Raw genomic sequence first — 27493 nt, 5'->3', positions numbered from 1 at the left:
GGTTCAGAGACGTGGAAATTGTGCGGAGGAAGAAGACCTCTGAAACGTGTAAGAAGTCGACCTTGAGTGCTGGGCGTGTGACATTTAGGTTATTCATTTTTTTTAACCTGATTTGAAATCAGAGGAATTGGATTGATGTTGACATGGTGGATGATCTCTCTGCTCACATGACATATATACAGTTCATGGCACACTACTGCACGTTTTCTGTTCATACTGGTCTGCATTCTAGCTGCCTTTGCTGCGGCTCCTTAACTGTTTGCGGTTGCACTATTTTATGAGTAAGTCTCTCTCATTCTCCTCCTCCTCCTCCTCCTTCTGCTCCTCCCATCTTTTACTCTGAAAGGTAACTACTACGGGACCCCGAAGCCGCCGGCGGAGCCCAACCTGGTGCAGCCGGACCTGGTGGATCAGGTGCTGTTTGATGAAGACTACGGTGGCGAGGTCCCCAGGAAACGCACCACCTCAGTCAGTAAGATGGACAGGAAGGACAGCGCGGTCCCTGAGGAGGAAGACGATGATGAAAGGCCACCGCTGGTCAATGGACTGCCTGGTCAGTGAACGTCAAAACACATAATGTCATGTTAAATAATGGAGATTCCACCGTACTCTGTTTGTCCTTTGGTTGTGGGATTGCCATGTTAGGTCACTGTCTGCTCTAAGACATGAAGACTTCGCCTGGTTGCAGATTGTTTACCGTTTGATGGGCCCAGTGGGTGTTTGAGGAAACTACAGTACTGTCACATAAAACGGCATTAATAGATTCCCCTCCTGGGCAGCTTGATCATCCCTCTTAAGCTCTCGTCCCATCCCCTTCTCGTTCGTTTGTCATTCAAGGGTGTAGTGTTTTTGCACACCCAGATCAAATTTGTAACTACCGGTGCAAACTCTGTTTGAGAACTAACTTGAAAAATTTGACCTGACAAAACCTGGATATTTGTAACCTTCTACTACGTCGCAGCACAGGTCACCTTGAGAAAGTCTGAACCCAGTGCGATGTGATCAAGCAGGACATCCTCCTCAGCTCTTTGAGGAACAAATCTGTCCTCTGATGCTCACAAGGAGAACAGCGCTTGCATCAGAAATGGGTTACATACTGGGCGCCATATACTGCGTAATTGACAGTGAGAGAATTGGAGTTAACGAGGAGGCAAGTCCGTGCTGAAAATTGTGTTTTTCTTTCCAGAATGAAACATTGTTTTGACAGTCACGGCTCAAACACTGCTTGCTCAGCTGTACAAAGGATTCACATAAATCCAAAGTCTGTTTACCCAAACGCTCTGTCATATTGAAATCAAACAGAGAATGATGCCCAAACATCCAGGAGTTCTTTTTATGGAAAGAAACCAGTCACAAATGACTGCCCGTAGCTGTTGCAGAGTGGTCTCAGACCAGCCATAGATGGGCAGAGTTATGCTCGAATGAAAAAAGAGGTTAATGGAAAATGTGAGCTCTAAGTCTCTACACTCTTGACTGCAGCTTTGCCCCGTCTTTTCTCGGACTGTCCTTATCATAACCCCCATTGCCCCTCTTCCCAGCAGTCCCTCTTTACGTGTATCGCTGAGTGGGCCCTCACCCCGCCGTGAACCGGGTGACCTCAGCTCTCCTTCAGGCTCTGCCCTCCGGCCGGTTCTCCAAGTCTTTACATGGCTCTTCAAACACATGTGCATTCAATCTCTGTGCGTTTGTGCCTTTTAAATCAAATATAAAGTGTGTGCTTTTGATCAGAGAGGCAAAAAGAAAAATAAAAGCATTTTGGATGCTGCAAATGGGACTCTGTGTTTGGATTTTCAGCAATTATGTATTCAATCTAAAATTCAGGTGGAATGATCAACCCAGAAACGTGGCGTGCGAAACATCTTTCAGCATCATCCTCTGTTGTGAGGAGGTTAGCGCTGCATAAAAGAACGGAATGTAAATAACTTGCGTTTCATCCCTTTATACCCGTCTTTTGAGGGAAGGTGTGAAATGCTAAGTGAATTAGTAGAGCCTTTGTTGTATGTTTCATGTTCATTGTAGACCAGGTTCTCATTAATGGGTGTCTGTACAAAAGCAGCAGTACAGTGTTATCATACAGAAATGTCCTTGGGCTCAAATGGCTCTTTCTCATGTGAGTCCATGCTTCTGTCGTTGCAACCCTCAGGGAGTGTACGTGTACATATGCATAAGCATTAACACTGTGTGCACATGCAAATGCGAAAACAGCCCTTTGGCGAACACACACACCATCACATGCAAATCCTATGAGCGACACAGCTCTTCCTTCACTCCCCTGCAGCACGAATGAAAACAGGAGGGCAGAGGTGTTCGTGCAGGCTAACCATCCACTCTGCTCGGTTTTCTCCCTCTTTTTCCTCTTGTCTCTCTCTCTCTATGCACAGAGCACAAAGAGGGGGCAGACTGGAGAAAAGCAGTGCCCAGCTACAACCAGTCCAGCAGCTCCATGGACTTCCGCACATGGAGCTCTCTGCCCCGCGATGACAGCCTGGAGCCCCTGCCCCTTAACTATGAGATGGCTTACACTGAGACCGGCATGGTCTACTTCATAGAGTAAGTGACAGACACAACACACGGGTCGTGAGACCATTCGGTGCTAAAACAGTTAGTCAACTGACCAATTGATAAACATCGATTGTAATTCATCACTATTTTTAGTGAGCATTTAATTAATTTGTAAGACGTTTGTAGGTTCCATCCTCTTCCAATATGAGGATTCCCCGTTTTGTACCTATGAAACTGGCTACTGAGGGAAAAGTATACGTCAGGCAATATTTAGTGTTTTCTTATTTCAAACAAATGCCATTAAAGGGAAACATTTTCCTTTTTAAGAATACAGACTGAAAAATATGTGACACACCGCCTAACCAACCCGGGGAATGGGGAGATCATAGAGAACAAAACTGTTTTATGTGTGCCAGGCTGTAAACATGTTCTGCTGTAAAGTGGGGCATTTTAACATGGGGATGTATGACGATCGACTACATTTTTGGAGCCAGGCTCAAGTGGCCATTTGAGGAACAGCAGTTTGGGGCACTTCCGTGATGGCTTCATCTCTCATCTGGAGGTTGCCACTCCGCTGCATCCATCTCAGCTAGATAAAGATAAGGTTGAAAATCAGCAAATTTGTACCTTTTAAAAGACCTCAACGATTAATTGATTCTAACAAGAATTGTCTGTTAAGCTGTTGCCAAAATCTACTGCAACATACTCCAGTTAGAGTTACGCTATTTAAGAGAAATGAGTTGGGCCTTTCTTTGATAGATCAAAGTTGATTACAATAGCAGAAATATAGAATGACAGAAGCCGTAGCAGTAAGATGAGGCTTCAGGTGTATATATATATATATGTTATTAGCTGGATCAGGTGTAACACAGTCTGTATGCTGGCTGATGAAGAAGGGAATTTAGGTCAACTGACGACTTGGGTGTTGTTACTTATGTAAACCATGTCATCTTACGACTGCAGCGGGGGTATGTTGTAAGATGTGATGTTAAAAATGGATGTGTTGTTTGTACAGCTCATGTAAAACAGCATTTTATTTACTGCTGTCTGCTTTATGCATAATGAAACGCAGATGAATGTTTCTCTTCGTATCAAATCAGTACTGATAGGTTTGATCCTGGGTGTGTAATGATGGGTTTGTGATCTGCATGTGACATCATTTACTCATCGCTGAGGGATGAGGAAATAGCCGCTCATCAACAACCACGTTCAGGGAAAGAAAGAGTGACACTTATTGTCCAAGTGAAAGCATAAAGAGGGCCCACAGTTGTGGCGCAAATATCTAATCAGCCAATCACGTGACAGCAATTTAAGTAAGGCGTGTAGATAATATGGTCAAAATGATCTGCTGGGAAGAGAGGGGATTGACTTGACTTTGAACGTGTCTTTTGAGTCATTTTCAGAAACTGCTGATCTACTGGAAAGACACATTTATTTCCTCTCACTTTATTGTGCCGCATTAAACGGTTTCATGTCATTAATAATAAGTTTTAAGATACACATTTTGATATAAGTTAATCATCAGTGCCTAATCAGCTGGACTTTGTTCAAATGAAAATGGGGATATTTGTAAGCGGTTGGATGAATATGGTTGGTATAATATACGTGTTGGTTGCACTCAGTGTCGAGCCAGCATGTGTGTCCAGGCAAAGCCTGTGTTTTATTCATGGTTCAAAGCCATTTGTCTCTGAAGATATCAGAAGACCATTGTGCTTTTCCTCCTGATTACACACCTCAGTTGTTCAACACATTTGAGGGTAAACGGGTTTGTCGGGTTTTTCATTCATAGTTGAGTTTTTTTCTCCCCTCTGAGAACGCCGCCTACCCATAAACACGCTAATGTGACGGCTGAACGTAAACCAATGGATCAGATGTGTGTCGATGGATCCAGTGACTCTTGTGCACAGAAGCATGTCACACAGGAGAATCCGGTTGTCATGGCACATCCTACTACAGGCCTCAGCGGCGGTCTTCGTAGTTGATAATTACTGGCTGCTGTTTGTGTTCCGCAGTCACAATACCAAGACGACCACGTGGTTGGACCCCCGCTTGGCGAAGAAGGCGAAGCCCCCTGAGAAGTGTGAGGATGGAGGTATGTAGGCTGCGCTGCTCAGCTGCTGTACTCAAGCATGCAGTCATGCCATTAACTGCTGCACATGTATTTACACGGGGGCATACCTCGATTGTCTCTGCCCACCGTTACGTGATCCATCACTTCACACATTCAACCAAATAACCAACCAGGGTAAAAGTCCATGACTTCGTCTTTGAATTGACATGTCACCTAGCAGTAGCCCTCAGCTGCATAGTCACATGACCTAATTTACCTGGAGGGCATGGTCTACTTTGAGGAACCCCAGCCGTGCCTCCGTATCCCCAGGATGATAATGTGGGCTTAAGTGCAGGCCGAGACAGAGAGTAGCCTCGGCTGAAAGAGTGGGACCCTTCCAGACGGGTTTTAATGGATTTTTACAGAATTCTAGTATGTGTGTTGCTTCTGAAAAGCTACTCCAAAGCTCTCTCGTGCGTGAAGAGCTCTTCGCTCTGTCTCTCTCTCTCTCTCTCTCTCGCTCTCGCTCTCTCTCTCTCTCTCTCTCTCTCTCTCCTCTCTCTCCATCCGCCTGATATGTTCATCGGGGCATGACGTACATCGGCCATTCCAGCCGGCCTGCTTGTTGAAATGTTCACAAAATCATTGTAGGCTATTTTCTCGGCTACTTTCTTATGCTAAATGTCCCAGTCAGGGGGAAAAGAACTGCACTGGTAACTACTGCTGTACCTCACCACTATGTTAAATGCTTTACAATGCCCAGATGATTGTCTACTAAACATCGTGCCTCGTCTTCCTCTTCTGTCTTCCATTCTGTCGTCTTAATGCACGCTCCCTGTATTTCTCTACCTAACACAACACTGTTCTCTGTTCGCAGAGTTACCTTACGGCTGGGAGGAAATTGACGACCCGCAGTACGGCACATACTACGTCGAGTAAGTTCTATTGATTTATTAGTGTATGTATTTTCCAAGCACTCCAGCTGCCATTATCACAAAGAGTGCAAATTGTTCTATCCTACTTGTTCCTCGCAGACGCACATAACACACAAACGCATTTCACCAGATGGATCAGGAGTGCACATTACACTGTGTACATTAGCAGTGGACCGGCATTAATCAATACCGTCTAAAAATAAACACATGGAGGCAGCGCACAGCTCGTGTTGTTGTATCCCGGGTGAGGAGAACAGTTGAAGATTCGGAATCAGGATTTCCTCGTTGTTTATCAGTGGGTGGCAAAATTAAACTCTGCGGGTAACATTGCACCGACCTGTATGTGAACACAACTCTGATCGTGATCTCCTTGCGTGCAGGACGCATATATGTCTTTGCATATTGTTTGTACATTTGTCTGTGTGCAAAATGTGTGTCTGTGAAACACGGCCATTGGAACAGCAGTGGAGAGAAGTGGGGGAGACTTTAAACTAGAATAGATGGAGGGAGGCGAGAGGGGCCTGAAAGGAGAGGTAGCAATCTGTTGTGATGAAAAGAAAATGGGAACGCTCACGTTGTTTTATTGCTCAGACTGCAGAAGGATCCCTCCTAGGTATAAGTGACAAGAGAGCGAGCAGCGCTCACTGTTTGGACAAGGAGAGTCAACGACATATAGATGGAGCTTATAGCTGCCAGTCTTTTAGCTTGAAATGAACTCACTATGATACAATGGCTGTTTGTTTGCCAGGGGGACAACAGGCTGTTTACCGTGTTGGAGAGGAACAGGATGTTGGCATTCGGGGGGTTCATTTCCTACAATATTAAATTGCTAAAAGCCATAGTTGTTCCCCCACATAAAGAGAATGCAAGGCAGCCTTTTATGCTATTTGTGCTGTGTTTATGAATGTATTTATAATGCTGCCACTATAGCATCCCTGTATTAGAAAATCACAGCTCCTTTATAGGAAAGGTGCATGCATAATTAACTGCAAAAAAGAAAAGAAAAGTGGAGCAGTAAGCTCAAAAAGTCCGGGGTGCGTGTTGTGTGTTTGCAAGTCTCTTAAATCTGAGCCTGTTTTTGTTGCAGCCACATCAACCAGAAAACCCAGTTTGAGAACCCGGTCCTGGAGGCGAAGAAGAAGCTGAGCCAGGAGACGGCTGCGATCCAACAAGCCGCAGCAGCACCTTCCCAAGGTAACGGCAACACTGCAGAACCTGTCCCCCACTTCAACTTACTCTTCATTTGGATTGTTAGGAGAGAGAGAAAATAACAAAATCGTACAGCATCACTGCGGAGGAGTTGAGTAAAAGAACACACATCATTTTGCGCACATGAACACCTGCGACAGCCACATCGCTGCTCCTACGCGTGACCTTTGAGAACAGCATGAGATGGTACACTCTGCCTTTTGACGTCTCCCTCCCGGTCGATAAGACATGCAAGTACATGTATAACTGTAATTACTTCCACCGGCTCTCTGTCTTTCACACTCGTCATTGTCTGTCTGGGGGAAAAAAACCACCACAAGAAATTCCAGTAAAAGTGAAGTCATCTGAAACTAGAAAAGTGCACTCAGTAGAGTGCAGATCTCCACTTAGGGGTGTCTGCAACGACCACTGCTGTAATGTTTGATGGAATGAATACAACCCACATTTGCCCCCTCGTCTAGACATACATACACACATACACATACATAGATACATGTATGTATGAGAGACTAGCCATGGACAGACTGAAATGCACACGCACACATACATGAAAAAGTATGACTCTATTTGTTCTGTTTGTATGATCATTCCTCACTTATGGTGCTATTATTTTCTGCCCTGGTGTTTACTTCACTACGTCGTATGATATTCAAGAATAGAGGAGGAGGTTTGGCTTCATTATTAATATTTTCACTGAGCTTCTTCTGTTTCGGTACTCACTTTAAATCACTCTGGACGTTAGCATGAGTCTAACATGAGTCCTCTCTGGTCATGCACTTATAGTTTAATCACTTTGGCTTATGCTCTGTACTGAGGCCAACCCTTTCACCTCAGTCAGTGTGCTGTGACAAATCTGTTATCTGGGAAGAGAAAGCAGCAGGAGTGTCGTCATTTAATGCACGTTCAGCAGAACGTGTAAACCTTCACGTAGCCTCAAACAATAATAAATTGTCAAAATGAACTTTCCTCCCTGGTTCGCTCATACAACACAGGTTGTTGTCAGCTCTGCAGTAACTGTCTGTTTTTACGATTGACAATCAATTTTTCTCCTGCGATAAACGCTGTGAATTAAGTATGTTTTCATTACAATGGATGTATAGTAGATTACGGTGCTGCAGTCGTGGAGATAGACAGGCTCGCTGCGCTGGCAGGGTTTCAGGGAGTGGGAATGCAGGGGAGGAGGCCGGCTTTTAGCGGCGCTTGTGGCAACAGCTGGTGGAACAGCATGTCAGAGAGGGCACGCATAATCAGACATTTCTCTGCTCAGGTGTGTGGGGACTGAGGAAACCGCCACCGTGCCCCTGATTACCGATTACGCAACCTAGTGAGCTGCCAGACGATTACTATGATGAAACAGTTGACGGTTACACCTCAGGCTATAATTCTGATTTTTACAGTTTTCCAAGATGGATTCCTGGGGAGTTTTTTTATTTTCATCAGGGAAATTACTGCTCTTATACCTGAATACATGTTGTGAAATCATTCAATAAATGATTAATTCTCACCTAATTTTTAATGAATGTTATTTAGTGATTCTTATTTTCGCAAAAGAACAATGGTTACTTGACTTGCATTTGTATTCCAAATAACACTTTTCCCCTTTCATTTTAATTTCATGGAGAATTATTTATCTATTGAACACTAACGAGGTGTTGCTGCAGCTCAACCTACAAAGGAGGCTATGCTGCGGTGTTTGTCAGCTAGCCAACAGAACAGGCGTTGTGATAGGTTGTGTCTACGGTACTTTCCCTGTTAGTCAAGGCTTGGCCTTGCGACAGCAGTTGCTTTTGAATTCTGATGTTCAAGGTGCATTCTCGGAAACAGCAGCCGCTGTTCCCGCATTGATGTAGTAAGAAAGATGTCTTCCCAATTATGCTGAATAATGTCTCTGGGGATTTACTACGCAATTGAGTCACACACGAGAAAAAATCAAAAGCCATGGCTGTTTGATGCGGTGGATCCGATGGCTTTGTCTGCCTCTGGCTTTCAAACTCTGCCCACAGACGTTGGCACAGAGACCTTCCTTGGACTCTCCCACACAAGCACACGCCGCTCTCACTTCCTCCTTCTGTCTCATTCTCCCTCCATTACCTCTGTCTGTTTCTCCACACACAAACGCGCAGTCAAATGGTGTTTTCAGCACTTGCTGGCGGGAAGAAGCAAAAAAAAAAAAAAAAAAACCCATGTTGAGTTTATGAAGCAATTTGAATGTGATTATGTAAATGAGCTTTGCTTGATCCATGTGTCAGTGTGGACATCTGGAGTCCACGATGACTGTGCTAAGTTGCACTCACTTGCTCACAGTCGTTCATGTCTGCGCTGGATGTTTATGACCGCTGAACCAGTTGATAGTGTGAGAGTGGCTGCATTTAAATTCCCCACACACGCCTCTGAAAGTTACCGAGCGTTTTTAAAACTGAAGGAAATGAGAGGTTGTTGCGTTAGCTACTTTCCTGGCAAACCAGACAGCCACTGCTGTGATCTTGAAAATTTGATATGGAAATTGGCACAGTCCCAATCAGCATGTGCGACAGATAGAGATAAAGAATTGGAGGAAGATATGCAGCTTTATATTTACATACACAGAAGGGTAGTTTCCAGGTGAGGCATACACATGCAGCACACATTCTATCATTTTCTTATTCTCAACAAATGCCATTGATAGACAAAAAAACAAGAATGAATTGATCCTATCAAGTATTGTCTGTGTTTCCCCGAGCCTGATATCACTTAATCCTCTGTTGTTGTCCAAAAACTGTTAAAAACACATCAGTAAACTCTAGGTGACATTTTCCTTTATTGCCATGAAGACGGACAGTCTAGATTATTTTGAGTTAATCCAACATACAGCGTCCTGATGGCATTAATACTCACTAATGCAACAATTGTGGCTGAAAAAAGTCCCCAGCACTGTTTGAGCATTTCTATGCTTAATCTGCAGCAGTTTGTTTTAGCCTCTTTAAAAGATAAAACAATGAAAATGTTCTTTTACAGATTCACATCTTCTGTAGGAATTAATGAATTTGGGAAGACAGACTGAGTCATTGTTGGTTTTGGTCTTTTAATGAGATTTGTTGTCCACAAGAAGAACATAGAATAAAACCACCTTTGTTCTTTTAACTATTGTTGGTGAATATATTCACAAACTCTGATTGAGAGAATAGTCTAACCACATCTGTAACTAGCATGGTGGCAGTGGAATTCAGTGGTATCCAGTATGTTTGTTTACTGCCTATTTGTCTTTAAGGTAAGTGTTTTTTTGTTGTTGCTGCATTTCAATGAACTTTAGATGTAAAGAAACACAAAATTGACGGACCATTTCTTAAGCTATAAGGACATTTCTGGCATCCCAGCGACAGACCGCCACATCGCATTCTGTCAATATACAGCACAGTCACAGGGATGTGCATCGTTTGTCACCAGCTGGCTTCAGTTTTAGTGTTTTTGAGTTGAAGCTATAATGCAGTCCAGACCAGAGAGGCCATCGGGCAGTGCGGGGGGGGGGGGGGGGGGGGGTGTCTATGATCTAAAGTGCTGATACCACAGTAACGCCAGATAGGGACGCTGCTCAGTTTAATTCAGTGTGACCCTGACAGCCGGTTATCTCGCGTGTAGCGTATGCCACAGCCAAACTGCTGGTCCATATTGATGTTGCCACTGACCTTAAGTTGTTCCTTACTCAAGTTATAAAAAGTCTACCCTGACAAAACTCCCCTTTTCTGAGCCACTGACTGCAGCAGGAAGGGGATAAGGGAGGACACTGCGCTAAATTGGACACTGTCAGAGAGGCGTTATGTCACTGTTCTGCTCTATAGTTTTGTATTAGCTGGAAGCACATAACAGTTCAGTAAATTAGCATCTAAAGCTAACATTGTATGTCATTTTATCTGTCTCTTTGTGCTCCTCTCTGCAGGGTTGCACAAAAAGGTCCCTAGTGACAGGTTTATCAAGTTCAGGCATGAACGTCAAGCCTGTTAATTGTAAATGACTAATTACTACGTTGATCCTCGGCACATAATGTGTGTCACCGACATTCAATGGATTTTGCTGCCTTTCAAGAGGGATATGAATCTGTTAAACCTATGTCGCAGCGTTTGATGTCGAGCTCTGTTCGGAGATTTCACTTGTGTTTTGAGAAAGCTTGTCATTCCCTTACATAACACACACACACACACACACACACATACTTAACACGCATGTGCACTTTGTTCGCAGGTAAGGGAGGTGCGTTCGGCTTCACTTCAGACCCCAGCGAACTGAAGGGTGAACTGTACCACACGGCGCTGAAGAAGAGCCCCCAGGGATTTGGATTCACCATCATCGGTGGTGACCGCACCGATGAGTTCCTGCAGGTGAAAAACGTGCTCGGCGACGGCCCTGCCGCCCACGACAACAAGATGGCGTCCGGTGAGCGAAACCTCTGCAGATGTACACACTCTGCCGAAAGGGCATTCCTGTTCAAATCATTGCTTAAATCTCACGTAGCTGGTTGGAAGATCTATGAGCTCATAGCTTCTAATTTCTGCGGTGTTACAAACACATTTATTTTAAAAAGGGGACATTTTAGAAGAAAGATCCATCTGACAAACGAAGGAATAAGACATGTAGAGACGTGATGTCTGGATTAAATACCAGAATAGAAACTCCACCACCAATTTCTCTCTTTTCCATTTCAGGTGATGTCATTGTTGAGATCAACGGGATGTCTGTGCTGGGCAAAACCCATCCAGAGGTGGTGCAGATGTTCCAATCCATCCATATCAACCAGTATGTGGACATGGTTCTTTGCCGTGGCTACCCGCTCCCTCCAGATGTGGATCTGAGCAGCGACGACCCTCTCCCTCCTCCCCCTCCCCCACCGGCCACCCAGCCCCAGCAGGCCCTGCATGGCGGAGAGGTGGTGACAGCCGTGCCCCTCATCAACGGGCAGCCGCTGCTCGTGAAAGGCGACGTTCTCCACGGCTCCTCTCAGGAGCTCCACTATGTCACCACGGACGCCATCGGCCGGCCCGTCGTGGCTGCCTTGCCCAACGGGAGGCACGGGGAGCGGGGAGAGTTGGCCGCGGGGATGCTGCAGCCAGAGCTGGTGAGCGTGCCGCTGGTCAAGGGGCCTGGAGGATTCGGGTTCGCCATTGCTGACTGCCCGCTAGGCCAGAAGGTGAAGATGATCCTGGACGCCCAGTGGTGCCGTGGCTTGCTGAAAGGAGACGTCATCAAGGAGATCAACAGGCAAAACGTCCAGACGCTCAGTCACGCCCAAGTGGTGGACATCCTCAAAGACCTGCCCGTGGGCAGCGAGGTCAACGTGCTGGTGCTGCGAGGAGGTTAGAGACTGTTTGTCGTCTGTCTGTCTATCTATCTATCTGACTGAAGACTGAATGGCTGTATGACCATGTGATGTTTCTCTCGCTGCCAGTGTGTCTCATGCCTTATTTCACCTGCATGGTTTAGCTCGACTTGACTTTCTGTCCTGGTCCCTCTATTTCGTTTGTCCACTGTGGATATAGTGCCCACTGTAGGTGTGATTCTCAGCTGATCGCCAAAGCGACTCCTGCTTGAAACTGCGGTCACGTCATCTTCAGCGCGGAAATGGTGCAGGATGTCCGGTCACGTGCAAGTGACCATTCTAGTGCTGATTTTCTCTGACCAATCAGTGGTCTGCAGTTATCTAACTCCTCATTCTAGTATAGGCTCAGAAGGCTTGGAGGTGGCACCACAAAAAGGACCAGTTTTTCGGAATGGAAAATCAAAATAGAGCGAGTCGAGTTGACTGGAGCCGTGCCGCACCATGCAGTGAAAATGCGGCATTCTTCCTCCTATCATTTTGATTCTATCCACCCTTCACTCTTGTGCTTTCATGCCCTCTTGTGTGTGACGTAATTTGCTGTTGCTGTCAATACAACTTCAACAGTGCCCATGGGAGGCGAGGTCAGCGTGCTGATACTGACGGGAGGTGAGGTGGTGCTGTGGCTTGTTTGGGGAGCATTGACTGACCACTCGCTGTTGTTCTGTAAAAGCCTGGGTGATGCCACTGTGTCTGCGGTCTTTAGGTCACCACCCCAGAGACTGCTGCCCTTTTTTAGCTATATAGATCCACCTGCACGCCCGTAGCTGTTGCATTCAATGATCAGACTCGGTCCGACTGAGCCTTAGTTCTTGCCATTGCATTGCAGTGTCTTTGTTTTTTCAAACTGTACGTCTCGAGCATTCCTCCTGGGTGTCTTCACTCAACCCGGCTCTGTTTATGACGTCTCCCATTGAGGCGTAACGCAGTCTGCTACAATTCTGAGAGTGGGAATTACATAAGCGTGGGGCTGTGCTTGATTCCAAAGGAGAGAGGGAGGAGGGCAGGTACCCTTCAAATGTCTCCTACATCAGCTCCAGCCACCCCGGGTATTCACTGTGTAAATCGATGAACCCCGGATTGGCTTTGATCAGCAGCGGAGTGCAGGGGACTTCTAGGTGCCTCTATAGCCATGGCCCCTTAAAGAGCCATGGCTAAATGTCAATAGAGGGAAAGTCCCAAGGGGCCTCCACCCTGTGGCCACGCCCCAACCCTCCTCTCTCCTCTCCCAAACACCCACTCGCCCTCTCTGCTGTGCCACCATCACCATCACCATGTCCTACTCCTCTGATGCACTGCATGACCCCACAGTCAAAGCTGAGCTGGGCTCAGCCTCACCCAGCCTCCCCGACCGAAGAGCTAATGCCAGCTTTAACCCTCATTAGACAATGGCCTTTGGCTTGGAAGAGGATCCCTGTGTGTGTGTGTGTGTGTGTGTGTGTGTGTGTGTGTGTGTGTGTGTGTGTGTGTGTGTGTGTGTGTGTGTGTGTGTGTGTGTGTGTGTGTGTGTGTGTGTGTGTGTGTGTGTGTGTGTGTGTGTGTGTGTGTGTGTGTGTGTGTGGTGGGCATCACTGAGCAGAAGAAGAGTGGAGCTTAGCTAAAGATGGGAGGAAAAGAGTGGGTGCGTTTCAGGTGTGTGCCTATATTGCACTTGCCTTTTTGTATGCCTTTGATGACCCTGATGCTGGATCGGGAATATTCGAAGCGGAGTGGAAAAATGCCGCTGCGTCTCCCCTTTTACATCAGGCTCCATTAACCCCTCATCAAGCCAAGTGTTGGTCCGGCCCCACAGGGCTGCCGGCTCCAGAGGAGTGTTTGTTAATCCAGTTAATGCGGGGAGTTGAGGGGGAGGAAAGGGGGGGTTGGGGAGGGTTGGGGAGGAAGGGGCTGTAAGAGATGATCTGTAGGGAACCATCTGAGCGCTTGCGATGGAACGTGTGGGTGTACTGTACAGCGAACACAGGGAGAGAGAGGAGAAGAGAATTATCGCTCATTGAATTATATGCATGAATCTCTAATGCACTCACCCGCTTCCTTATCCCTGCAGTGGGCTTCCACTATGTAGTGAGCACTCCAGCACATGTACTACCTTTATATTCCCTCTGTATCTTTTAATCGCACATGGATGCATGTTCCCTAATGGAGCATTCTTTAGTGAGTACACACCTCTTGAGTGTAGAGCAGCTCGGAGCCAGTTTATTTTTTTATGCTGGCCGCTGCTGCTTCTCAGTCAGAGAGGCAGTGCCATCTGGTGGAACGGTGCTTCAGTGATTGTTGTCGTTCCAAAGTCTTATCTGAGTTTCTCACCATATTCCTGTTGTCTGTGTCTCTCTATAGGTCAAACGTCCCCTGTGAAGAGTCTAAAGCCTGTGAGTAAAAGCATATCTTTTCCTATTTCCCCACTATTGTTTCCCCTCGGGGACTTATCCCGCAATTTAATTGCAGAGCTTTTTGTCTTCCAGCCTAACCAGTAAAGCCTCTGTTGCATCGAATTAAATGATAGCAATACATTTGAATATTGATTATGTTTCTGGGCGCCTCCTTTTGTTTGCTCTGAAAAACGATCTTAATTACTTCCTTTCAGTATTTGTATTCTTAGGGCTATTGTCAGGGGATTGCAGTGGTAATGAAGCATGGATGAGCCTCTTTAGATATGGTGGTATTATTAATACAAGAGTTTTAGATAAAGAAGTTGCCCTTTCTGCCTGAATAGGCCTGCCACGTGGGAAATCTGTGGTTCCTCCCGTGGATTTTAAATGACATTAAAATCTCATCCCTTAGACTTCAAAACAATTGAAGGAATGTAAAGGGGAACAATTTCTATGTTGAAGAAATGAATAATAATAAAAAAGAGCCAGTGAAGTGACCTTTGCCACTTCTGATAATCTATCACCATCACATGCTCAGCCACCTAGCTGCAGAGACTATATATAAAATGTGTGATGTTCTTCATAGGAGAATACCAAAGGATGTGCGATCTAATGTCAAATTGGCATGTTCAAAAACAGCGATGCTTAAAGAAATGTGAGCGTTAATGGAACATGTATTTCTCTCCAGAGACAGGAAATGACGGCCAGCACAGAGTCTTTGGACGGTATCGTAGACTCGGCCCCCCAGGCCCTGCCTTACCACTCCAACACGAGCACCCTGCGCTCCGCCGACTCCCCCAAACGAGATGCCACAGAGATGTACCTGAAGTCCAAAGCCCTGCTGGACAGCAGACGTAAGTGAAGACCAGCATCATCAGATGTTCTCAGAAGTTGTTTGTTTTTTTAACCTTGATCCCTCACCTCATCCACAGAGCCTCACACCAAAGACATAGATGTTTTTCTAAAGAGAGACATAGAAACAGGCTTTGGCTTCCGTGTTCTGGGAGGAGAAGGTCCACAACAGCCAGTAAGTAGATAGAACACTCTTTGTATGCATATTTTAAGTATTTTAATCTCTATCATAGAACGATGATACCATAAAGAAAGCTGTTGATGTGGATTCCTTTCATATGCCTTAATGAATATTAAATAATCTATTTCTTCAGTTCTGCGTTCCTACTAACCCTCTATCAGAATGTTTTCCCCCAGGTGTACATTGGGGCCATTGTGCCCAACGGAGCTGCAGAGAAGGACGGCCGTCTGAGAGCTGGAGATGAGCTCATCGGCATCGATGGCGTGATGGTTAAAGGTCGCTCGCACAAGCAGGTGCTGGATCTGATGACCAACGCTGCCCGTAATGGCCAAGTTATGTTGACTATACGCCGAAAGGTCGTCTACAGAAGTGAGTAACAAGCAGAACAGCATCTGACACGGTTCAAATGTTTCATTTGCATCTACTTAAAGTGAAAATGCTTGGGTGTTGCTGTGTTACACAAGCTCTCTTTTCAAAAAAGGAAATAGTCTTACACCTTAACAGAAAATTACAAGCGACCACCTTCTGAATGAATTTAAGTTTCTCTATTACACAGAACTAAGGCGGGGTTTATTGCCATGTTGACTCATCATAAAACGCACTAAGCTAACTCAAACTCACCAAACACGTCTTGGTTAGTCTTTGCACTGTTCCGACAATCAGAAACTCTGGTTTTGGTCGAAATCAATCCTTAATTCACAAAGTAAGATGTGAAATGATCCCGGCTCTACGCGCTGTTTTTCCCCGCCCTGCTGCAGCGGCTCATTAGTGGCTCATATTTTGGGATGCCATTTTGCGGATGGAAACAGTTTACAATCCAAGCGAAGAGAACAAGGACGTTCTTGAATGGAGTTGCGCCCCGCAGCCACTAAAGCTGAAGTAGCACTCTGTAGTTCTTCTTTGCCTGTCACGTCACTCGAGGAAGAAGGAACAGCAGGTTTTGCAGCTGCTCTCCGAGAGACGGATATGATAGAAAATGAGTGTATTTTCCATTTATACAGTCACATTTATTCATACAAAAGCGGTCTTTTGCTTTTTTTTGATTAAATAAACAGCGAGCCATCCTACAGTGTGTATACATTATAAAAATGTTATTGCTCTAAACACCAAATGTCTCATCGGGCTTTCCTGAGAAAAAAGATCCTCAAGAACGCACACAAGAAGTGATGCATTTTATATTTTTACAGAAACATCAGCTGTTTGATTGTTAATTATAGATGTAGCTATTAATAGTTGAATACAGAGAAACTGAGCACTGGACATGCTGTTTGTTTTCTCACAAGTGATCACAGCCTCAGTTATGGATTCAGGGAATAGAGGCCTTGCACAGAATGTTTGAGTAGTTATCTCTCTGCCAACATACTCCCCGGTAGCCACTGGCAACCACTTTCAGCATCCACAATCTGTAGATCGTACAGCTGCACTGTGACATCGGTTATACTATTCAGTTAGAAGACTCATTTGATTTGCATATTTTTTTTACATAAACACGCATTCGGCTCCAAAAGGCTTCGTAAAAACGCCCAGGAATGCACACACACACACACACACACACCAATACAAACAGAGTTGCACCAAACACAAATTCGTTTGCATCCGTTTCTGTTTATTTCAGATGCAACCGAGGAAGAGGCTCAGGAAATGGCTCCAGTGCTGGTGAACGGTTCTCCCAAGCTACCTCGCCTGCCAATGCCCAGCGCTCTGGACCACGAGTCTTTTGACATCACGCTCCACCGCAAAGACTCGGAGGGCTTTGGCTTCGTCATCCTCACCTCCAAGAGTAAACCGCCGTATGGAGGTGAGAGTCTGGTGCCTCAAATCCTGCATCGACATTTTAAGATTTCCCTTATGAGCACAGATTTTCTCTATGAGCACAGTACATTTCTTTGAAATTTAGATTTCTGGATGGAAATGTTTTTGGTCCTTCTGACAAGGTTTACTTGTGCAAAAATGGATGAGCCCACAAAAACTTCATTTTCATAAAATCCTTAAGAAAATGCTGCAGTATATTTGCACATCAAAGACAATAGGAGAAAGTAAATGGTAGTGGTAAATGGTACTTGTACTTGTATAGTCTTCCGACCACTCAAACACTTTTACACTACATGTCATTCACCCATTTACACCCATTCACTGATGGCAGGGGCTACCATAATATGGTTCATTACAGGACTACCTAACCATTCATACCCATTCATACACCGCCGGCACAGCCTACAGGAGCAATTTAGGGTTAAGTATCTCGCTCAAGGACCGCCGATGCGCCAATTGAAGGACGCCACAGTCACCATTGAGCCGCAGAAAGACTCCTTTATCCCTGATTTCAGGGCAAGAAATAATATATTACAGTTTGTAGCAGTTGGGTTTAAGCTAGACAGTCATATGTGGACTGGAGAAGGAGACTCACCGGGGTTTTTGTTAGCTGGTTTGTATTTAAAATTATAATCCAACATTGATGTGTTTCTCTTTTGTAGCAGATACATACTCTTGAAAGAAATTCAATAATATTTAGTTAAACCAGAACAAAGCTATATACATACAGTGTGTATATATATATATATATATATATATATATATATATATATATATATATATATATTTCAAGGTTTTTTCAACACCCACTCTATCTGGGTCTCAATGTCTAATTTCTCTCCATATCTTCAGTCATTCCTCACAAAATTGGTCGAATTATTGACGGCAGCCCCACCGACCGCTGCGGCCTGCTGCACGTCGGAGATCGTATCTCGGCGGTCAACGGGCGCTCCATCATTGAGCTCTCTCACAACGACATTGTTCAGCTTATCAAGGAAGCCGGCAGTGTTGTCACCCTCACTGTGGTTCCTGAGGATGGTGAGTGTCTCTGTGTTCCCACATCTGCAGTTATTAGAGCGTGATGTTGGTCCTGTGATCGATTCGGCCCATTCAATTTTTAAACTTAGTTGTCTGCAAGGGGGAAATTAGTTTTGCAGCCATCAAACCAATCAGCATAATAAAAAGATATGAATGTTTTAGTAACGGTATTAAGAATTTAGTTCTTAATGGAGGTATTCGAAATGTGAAAAGAAGGGGGCCCCTGTTCCTCTTAAAGGATTGAGTGAATACAAATAATTACATCACTGTAATGCTAATGCATTTAGTAGGATATCTAAGTCTGATTATTCTCATAATTATTGCAGGCTAAATTGTATTCCGTTGTTTAAGATAATTAAATGATGAACTTTTCTTTAGCTGAAATGAATATGTTGTAGAAGGATTATATATATATTGTATTGGCATTTTTTTACACTGATGGCTGTAATGTCAAAATTCATTTTAGAATACAAGGGTCCTCCATCCGGAGCCAGTTCAGCTAAACAAAGTCCAGCACTCCAGCACAGAGCCATTGGACAAAGGTCCACACTGCAGGATGAACGGTAAGCATCTGCTCTCACTCAAAAGAAATGAATTACAGTAAAAGCAACAAAAAACAAAACAAAAGCCTACAGTCAGCAGAGGAAAATAACCTTTGAAACTGTTCAAACATCTTGTGCATATACTAACTCTACTCTGACTATATTAACTACCCACCCAGTGCATAGCTGGCCCTTGGCTCATACGCTGGAGGAGGGAATGAAGGCAATCTTGCAAGTCAATTTTTGAACTCCCACCATTTGTTCCTTAAAAGAACAAAATGTTCCCAAGTGACCAACATGTACCTTTTATAAAACATTTTTACTTTCACATTAGGCCATAAAGAGAAAATGATTGTGCTGCCTTTATGTTTTTTATCTTTGAATTGGAATGGCCAACTCCTCCTTCACCACTGGTGCTCTGACTTATGACTCCCACCCCCACCTTTGCCCTGAGGAGGGTGTACACTGACAGGGAATGCAACTAGAACTCCTCTACAATTGAAAATTTATGGTTATGGTAATACTACTAGAATGCTACTTGCCCCTACACATTCTAATGAAAGCACTGTTACACTTAACATGAAATAAAGTGTGTGTGTATGTGGAGGAGGGAGGGTTGCCCGCAGAGCAAACAACGAGAGAAGATTTCTCTCAACAAAGACGCCGGTATAATAAACATAAACAGATAATAATGTGTACAGTACAGAACATATAGCCCTAAAGAACAATACAGCATACAAATTAACATATGAAAAAGCCCCTATTTAATATCCAGCATTAAATTACATTTTAGGTTTTGCATAATGTCTTTTTGTGTTTGTGGCCTGCAGCATACTGTTGACAACATGTGTTACTGCAGTAATACATCTGTGTTTTTTTTTAGTTACAACCTGGACCTGGAAGAGAAAAGAGAGGGAGTCAACTGGTCTGAACACAGAACTCTTTCACTTAGTGAGCAGGGAACGCTGTGTGTGACAGGACCCAACCAGGTAAGAAAATCCTCTTATTCCTTACACTATTATGCTCCTCTTCATGACCGTAAACATAAAGATTTTTTGTTTGCTTACAATATAGCACCCTGTTCCAATAACATAAAGCTATTTTTTGTTCCATACAATGCAATGAGTTCATGCATACTGCGTTCATTGGGTTTTAATTCTGGAAGCACTTGTGTTCTTCTACATTTTTATATTATTATTCCACCACATTTTTGGTCATTCAACTCCAATTTTCCAATGTAGAAACTTAATTCAAACTGATTCTTTGATTCAATGAGGATATCTTTGCTGTTAGTTTTATCATTCTTACCTTTCATAAATATTCCACATTTTCTGCATTCAAATGAATGGCCGAGATGTTCAGAATTTAAACTCTTTGTCTGTGAATTTTAAATGTTCCACACATAGAAATAGAATAGGACGGACATTCCCACTCGAATCCACGTAGCAGGTCAAATGTACCGTAGCCAGTGTGACCGTTGTAGCGGGCTATACTTACACATAAACAAAACCGGCTTCCGTTGCAGACTCACTGAGATGCGGTTTAGCGGTAACGACAAAAACAAGCAGTGGAGTAGTTATAATATGAACACACACTCTTGTCACAGTGAAGGAAAGCAACAATACAGCAACAACAAACAGACAGCTCATCTTCTGTAACCGGTGTAGCATTACAGCATGGTGGAATTAGCTAGCTAGCTAGCTTGCAGACAGTTAGCTAGTGCGTTCTAATCCAATTCAATTTCTAGGGTTCCACATCTTTCATACATTTATTCAACTTAATATAATGACCTTCTCAGATTTGTACGTTATTTGGTATTGAATGGAATGTTCAGAAACAAGAGTGAGTGTGTGAGTGAGTGTGTGAGTGAGTGAGTGAGTGAGTGTGTGAGTGTGTGAGTGAGTGAGTGTGTGAGTGAGTGAGTGAGTGAGTGAGTGAGTGAGTGAGTGTGTGAGTGAGTGAGTGAGTGAGTGTGTGAGTGAGTGAGTGGGGAAGAGCTGTAAAATCTTCCAAAAAATAATCAGAAACTTGCTCTCAGTCTCACAATTGTCACTCCTCATACATAATTTAGCTTCAAGGCGTAGGAAGCTAACAGACTTACACATTTGGCACTGATAGCCATGAAAGTGACAGACGTGTCCAAAAGCTGCTGCATTGACTCAGTGCATGACAACTAAGACCAGAAACTGGATGAAAGCAGACGGTGCCAATTTTCGAAATTGCTCTCATTCTCCCATTTTTGACTCCACAAACAAAACAATCTACAACATCACAGACTTTCGGTGTTTGAGCAAGAATGCAGGGGTTTGAGAGCTGCGCCTCCAATTTAATTTCCATGAAATGAACTGTCTGACCCAGGAGTCACACATCAGTTGCCATCACCATGGCATTCACTCTGCAGTTTCTTCAGAAATTGCCTTCTCCAATTAGAATTTCACACAGTGTTACTTTCTGATCAATACAAACAAAGAATGAAGCCATTCAGAGAAGACTGGGGATCACTAATGACATTAATAGAAAATTATCCAGACCCCAACGAGACTGGATCACTAATCTAGAGGCAACTTTGTACTGAACAGACACAGACGAACAAAAAACAGTCAATCGTTAAAAATAAAGGGGCTTTAAAGACATCTGCGATTGAAAGAAAACTGTGCCTTGAATGAAAATGTTTTATCACATAATTTATTCATGAAGCCCAGTATATATTTGCTGTTATGTATATGTTTTGTGCCTTTGAGCGTGAATGCCGCCGCATGTTTCTGTTTGTCGGTATGTGCGCGTATTAATGAGTGTTCTCTGTATGCTGTGCAGGGTTGTCTGACAGTGGAGTTAGAAAGGGGCCCTAGGGGCTTTGGCTTTAGTCTGCGAGGGGGAACAGAGTACAACATGGGCCTGTACATCCTGAGACTGGCTGAGGATGGAGCTGCTGAGCTGGACGGCAGGATCCATGTGAGTGCTTCTTTTATTAAAATGTCCATCACTTTTTTTTGGGATTATTCTTTTTAACAATAAAGTTATTGTTGTTACAAACTGAAAAAATGTGACACTCTGAGAGACTTAAAAGTTCTACTTGTTGATATTTTTTTTATATTTGTGACCTTTTCTGGAAACAAATTTGTTCCAATGAACCCCGTGACCTGTGGAAAGTTTGAGTTCGCTCTGTGAACGGATTATACTTCATCAAAACATCTAAAGCTCTACTGTGTTACTCCCACTGGATGGAGAGAGCTACATATTGCCAATTTTGCTATTCTTAGAATCTTAACAGTGGTGGTGCTATTAGCTCCACGTTTGCCTCCAAGGTGCTACAAGAAAGGTCATGGGATCATTACCATCTAAGGTCGGTATCCCCAAGGGTTCATGAATGTGTTTGGAGTATTACATTGAAATTAAAATGTCAAGATGATGCATCTTGTGTGCACAGTTGAGCTGGAGGAATGCACGTGGAATTCCTTCACATTTAGATTGTGGTGGGGGCTACAAGAAAGGTCAGGGGGTCACCAAAATCGTGAAGATTCTTTCTCTCTGGACAATGACTACCCGCACCAAATGTTGAGAGCATTTAGCCAGTTATGTTGAGATCTGTCTGTGCATCTATCCATCCATTTGTCCATCCGTCTTGAGTGGCCTTGTGTATGTCACTGACCGTCTCCAGGAGGGCCACGCTGTAACCTAGCCTGTAGATTTTCTGTTCATGGAAGAGGTTCAGTAAAATTTGAATATCCCCATTGGGATGAAATGATCACACCATTATTATTATTATTATAATGAGAGGGGTGATGGTTCAGTGAGGGAACAGAATAGAAGCTCCTGGCAGAAATCAATCTAAGACTTGCCAGCCTGTGATCTCTGGGCGTAGCTTTGCCTCGCCAAGGGTGGAGAGGAATGTCAAAACTGATTCCATCCTAACAAACTGACATGTTTACACACAAGTTATTTTGTCAACTCCAATAATAGAGGATACCTCCAGGGTATTACAAAGCTCTGTGTGTGTGTGTGTGTGTGTGTGTGTGTGTGTGTGTGTGTGTGTGTGTGTGTGTGTGTGTGTGTGTGTGTGTGTGTGTGTGTGTGTGTGTGTGTGTGTGTGACAGGCATTTTAGATACTTTGATGTGTACAGCATGTGTGTGAAAGCATACCACTTCTGTATGTTTGAGTGAAAGTGTGAATGCATGCACAGCGGAGTATGCTAAGCTGTGGTTGGATGTGTCTCTGTATAGTAATAGTTTTTTCTGTGTTACTGACAGGTTGGAGATGAGATAGTGGAGATTAACGGGGAGCCGGCACGCGGCATTTCCCACACACGGGCTATTGAACTGATCCAGGCTGGAGGAAGCAAAGTGGTTCTGCTGCTGAGACCTGGGGCGGGCCTGGCTCAAGATGGCAGTAAGTCCTGTATACACGCAGTTTATTCAATGAGAGTTTCAACATGCAGAACAGACCAATTCAAGATTTCCTCTCAGCTTTCGGTTTACCATTTGATACATACTGCCTTTGTGCCTCGAAGGTTATTGCTCAATTTAAAGCCTATTTTGGGACAATGAAGGATACTTTAGTTGACAACATTAGCACTTAGTTGACTAAATTAAATGTACAAGTATAATTTATGAATGACATATAATCATTTCTTTTCTTTGAGAAGTATTTTCAGTGTTTCATTATAAACCCCTGAAAGTAAAAGCATGGGAAATACATTTATTCACTTTTTGCAGAGAGTTTGACAAGAAGATTGATATCACCCTCATAATTGCCTGTTGAATATGAAACTACAGCCAGCAGCCGCTTAGCTTAGCTTAGCATATAACTGAAAGCAGCAGGAAACAACTAGCCTGGCTTTGTCACAATTCACGTTTGCAATAAAACGTAAATTAGAAACTGGATTGGATTTCTTTACTAAATGTGTTTAGAGAGAGGCGACAGTAGTTAAGTACATGTTGAATCCATAAATCCTAAGACCTAGCTGATGATAATGACTTTATCTGTTTGTTTATTGATGGAACCTACTTTGGAATGCTGCCCGTATTGATTTGAATGTACTTTCTTTATTGACTTTTTTATTTATTCATTAAATCTCTAACCATCTGCTTGCTTTTGGCTCTTCTTCTCTTGCCCCTGATGCAGGTAGTACCACTTCTTCTACTGTGTGCTACTACACTGAACATCAACACTAACATCTTCACTGCTTTTATTGGCCTCTTCTCTTTTACCTTGGTAATTCTCCTTTTTTCTCACATGTGTTAACCTCTCAGTATAATCTGTTTTTTCCTCGCTTCTTTCTCTAAATTTCCGTATTTTGTGTGTGAGCTTTTCTTTTCTGTGTGCCCTTACGGTGTCTCCATGTAAAATGTGTGCTTCTTCTTACAGGTCGACACGATCAAAAACTCATTTCACCCACAGGCTACTCCGGAGAGGTGTTTCTCTCTGATACATCACCGCTGTCCTCTCCATATCCCACCGGGGCTTCCACCTTCGCTTCTTCTCCCTTCTCCGGCAAACTGAAACATTCCCACAGCTGGAGCAACATCTCTCCACAGGGCATCAGGCCCCGCATCCACGGGGGTTTAAGTTCGGTGGAGGAGAGGGGTGAGGGGACCGACAAAGAGGTAGAAAGGCTCTCTTCCGCCTCCCCTGATCATACGACCTTCTACAGGAGGACCAGGCCCATGAAAGACTCCAGAGAGCTAAGCAGCCCAAAGAAAACCGGGGAGACATTTTCTCAAGCCAAAGAGCAACATCACAGACCCAAAAAGACCGAGAGTCCGGCAAAGGAAGAAACACTGAGCAGGAACAGGATGTCTCAGACGCAGACAAAAACAGGATCCACAAGCCCTGGGAAGTCTCCTCAAGCTGGACAGCAAGTGGCTTTGACAATGCAGCTTGCAGAGCATCAACGAGGCCCTCAGAGGAGATTAAAAGACTCTTCCAGCAGGGAGAGCTTGGATCATGAAAAGAAAAACGGCAAAGGGGGGAATCTTGAGATCAGGAGAAGTTCACAAAGGCGGGAGATGGAAGGCAGAGTAGAGCAGCCCACGCCTAGCCGTGAGCAAGAAAGTTTCAAAAGAAGGGTGGCGGCAGAGACTCACTACCACAGGACATCTCCTCATACAGTCAGAGAGGGTGAGAAAGGTACAGGTAAAGGCTCAGGGCAGATAGATGCTAATGGCAAGTACAAATCCACAGAAGACAGGAATTCAAGTAAAGAAACCACCAAGAAAAGAGAATCACTGTTGTCTTTTAAAGAAATGTGGGGTAGAAAAGGTTCTGTAGTGTTGCCTAGAGAGGCCAAAGGAAGAGAAGACATGCTTTCTGACTCCAAAGAAGTCAGTGGTAGAGAAGACTTTGTGGCCTCTATAAACAGCTCTCCAGGGACCCCGCAGAGCCCAAAGGGACCTATTAGCCCCGGCCCTTGGAAAGTGCCCAGCTCAGCCAAAATCCTCTCCAAGACAGAGGTCCTTCGTGACCCTTTGTGATAGAATATTAAGAATACTTAGCAGCACCCTCAGCGGATTGTTTTTCTGAGTTCTTCCATAAAACAGAGAAGTGCGACATGGTGCCACTTTTATTACCTTTGGACCATGTCCGCGTTTGTCTTTAGGTCTTTTTTGGGAGTCCTGTGACATCGCGTGACGGCATGTAGCAGCTCCCCCTCCGCCTTGTCCGCTGCTTCAGCCTCTTCAACGCGGCACTTGAGCATGTGCGGCATGCTCGGGGGGCCTTGCCAGACAAGACATTTTGAAATGTGAATACATGTGCCAATCCTGGGAGCCTCCTGTGGAACGACGACAACCAACAGCGCTTCACCCATTACAATGCAATGACCCATATGCAAAGAAAGGCCTCTCGCCTGTAGTATACCCCAAGTGTGACTGTCATCTCGGGTTTAATTTAGCTCTCGGCCTCATTGTGGGGTATTTTGACTCTCTTCTTTTTCATAAGCGTTTTTGCTCAACTGCATGCAGTCGATCCTTCTGTTTGTTTTACTGCACGTGTTCTGCACATTGCCGAGGATGATCCCTGTTTCTTGTTCATAGTTCTCACTCTCAACACCAGGCAGATTTCTAATACAATCCAGCAAGCGTTCACTTTACCCGGGGACTCTAGACTGTTCTAATGATTACAGATACGACTCTCCTCCGTACAAACAGTTCCATTAAAATGACCAGAAACTTGTGGTTTGAGATCTTGTTTACCATGTGTATGATAACCAACCAGTGTGTAATTTATTGAGATGATAGATTAATATGTATATGTAGCTGTACCAAGCCATTCCACATTTTGATAGAGACTTCAAAGATTTGTCCCATGTTATCTGATCTTTCACCTCTGTATTTCAGTGGTAGGAATTACCATGGATCTTGTAGTTCATGAAATGTATAGGCAACGTGCAAACCGCTGTACCAAATGTTTGCATTCGCTCAAAACGTGTCTCATTGTGAAATAATATATATATATATATATTTGAATGTGTCATGTTTTGCAGATTCTAACTTTTAAATATCTATTGAAATTCCATTGCACTGCATCTGCCCTTGTAGCATAACAGAATGACCATGAGTTGTATTTAATTTGTGATGCTGACTTGCTACCAATGCCATTTTATTATTATTGTTAATGTTATTTTATAAAGCTATTCATTTTTTTCAAAAAAGAAGAAAAAGATTCACTATTTAAGGCCGAAATGGCAATTTATGTAATAATGTGCAAGTTCTGAGTCATGTCCCTGATGGTTTTACATTTGCCGTGTACTGGGAAAAGAAAAATGAGGGTTTTAAATAGTATGTATTTGTCAATCCTGCTGTATAATTATCTGACAGGGTAGCTTGAAGGATAATGGAGCTTAGAGAGCGATGTGGCGGTTTACTGAGATATTTAGCATGCTGCTGATGTAAGACGGGTATACAGAGATCCAAACTTCTTACTTCTTTTTAGGGTTGTTGAGCTGAGATAAACAATTAGTTCCAAGTTTTTGAATCTTCTGCTGTAAAAATCGGGGAAAATTAAATATACTCAACATACCCGCTGATACAATTGATGAGATTAAGACATATTCAGATGAGCTCAGGGAAACACAGTATAGTAGCAAACATGGTGTACATGATGGGTAAGGTCTGTGATTGACTGTGATAAGAGCCTGTGATTGTATAAGGGAGTTTTCAGGTCAAAAAAATACTTGAGGATGCGCTGTGAGCCAATCTGTGGTAGGTTTTTGTGTCATAGTGGTTGGTTGAGTAAATCCAACTCTGAGTGTCAGGTACAGGCAGTTCTCTCTGGTGAGTCAGATAGTGCCCTTTTTACTGTATGACCCCTGCACTGTTGTACTCCTTTAAGCTTTTATTTTGACCATGTAGTTATTTTTGTTGTTTTTTTTTAACTCATCTCTGTATCATACTGTGGCCTTGCATCGCTTCATTAGAAAAACAATCCTTGTGGTATCTTCTACATTCTGTTGGAACAGTAGATGTAAATGTTTGTACATTGTACAGCACCTTTATAAATACTTGCTGAGTGCTCTTTCGGGGGGGGACAAAAATAGAGGTATATTAAATCGCTCCATTATTTTTTTATGTAAAGAAAGAGAAAATATTTAAAAATGAATTGAAAACGATAGACTATGACCTTGACATGGTGTTCCGTTCATGCACTGAGAAATAAAGTTTT

The 27493-nt window shown here is 43.8% G+C and overlaps 1 protein-coding gene across 1 annotated transcript in view; it reads left to right on the top strand.

The window, feature by feature from the left end:
* magi3b (membrane associated guanylate kinase, WW and PDZ domain containing 3b) overlaps positions 1-27493 on the top strand; it is a 120466-nt gene extending 92973 nt beyond the window's left edge. The window contains exons 4-21 of the mRNA XM_079185224.1: positions 347-553; positions 2382-2550; positions 4515-4594; positions 5430-5487; positions 6575-6681; positions 10912-11103; positions 11373-12020; positions 14378-14409; positions 15098-15263; positions 15342-15436; positions 15604-15811; positions 17058-17240; positions 18107-18292; positions 18759-18855; positions 19718-19823; positions 21649-21786; positions 23083-23221; positions 24200-27493. Coding sequence (XP_079041350.1) covers positions 347-553; positions 2382-2550; positions 4515-4594; positions 5430-5487; positions 6575-6681; positions 10912-11103; positions 11373-12020; positions 14378-14409; positions 15098-15263; positions 15342-15436; positions 15604-15811; positions 17058-17240; positions 18107-18292; positions 18759-18855; positions 19718-19823; positions 21649-21786; positions 23083-23221; positions 24200-25305 — 3917 coding nt within the window. The 3' untranslated portion in view covers positions 25306-27493. The remainder of the gene's footprint in view (positions 1-346; positions 554-2381; positions 2551-4514; positions 4595-5429; positions 5488-6574; positions 6682-10911; positions 11104-11372; positions 12021-14377; positions 14410-15097; positions 15264-15341; positions 15437-15603; positions 15812-17057; positions 17241-18106; positions 18293-18758; positions 18856-19717; positions 19824-21648; positions 21787-23082; positions 23222-24199) is intronic.

Source organism: Pholis gunnellus (genome assembly GCF_910591455.1).
Source record: "Pholis gunnellus genome assembly, chromosome: 3".
In the NCBI taxonomy this organism is placed as follows: Eukaryota; Metazoa; Chordata; class Actinopteri; order Perciformes; family Pholidae; genus Pholis; species Pholis gunnellus.
This window is presented reverse-complemented; position numbering and strand designations above follow the sequence as displayed.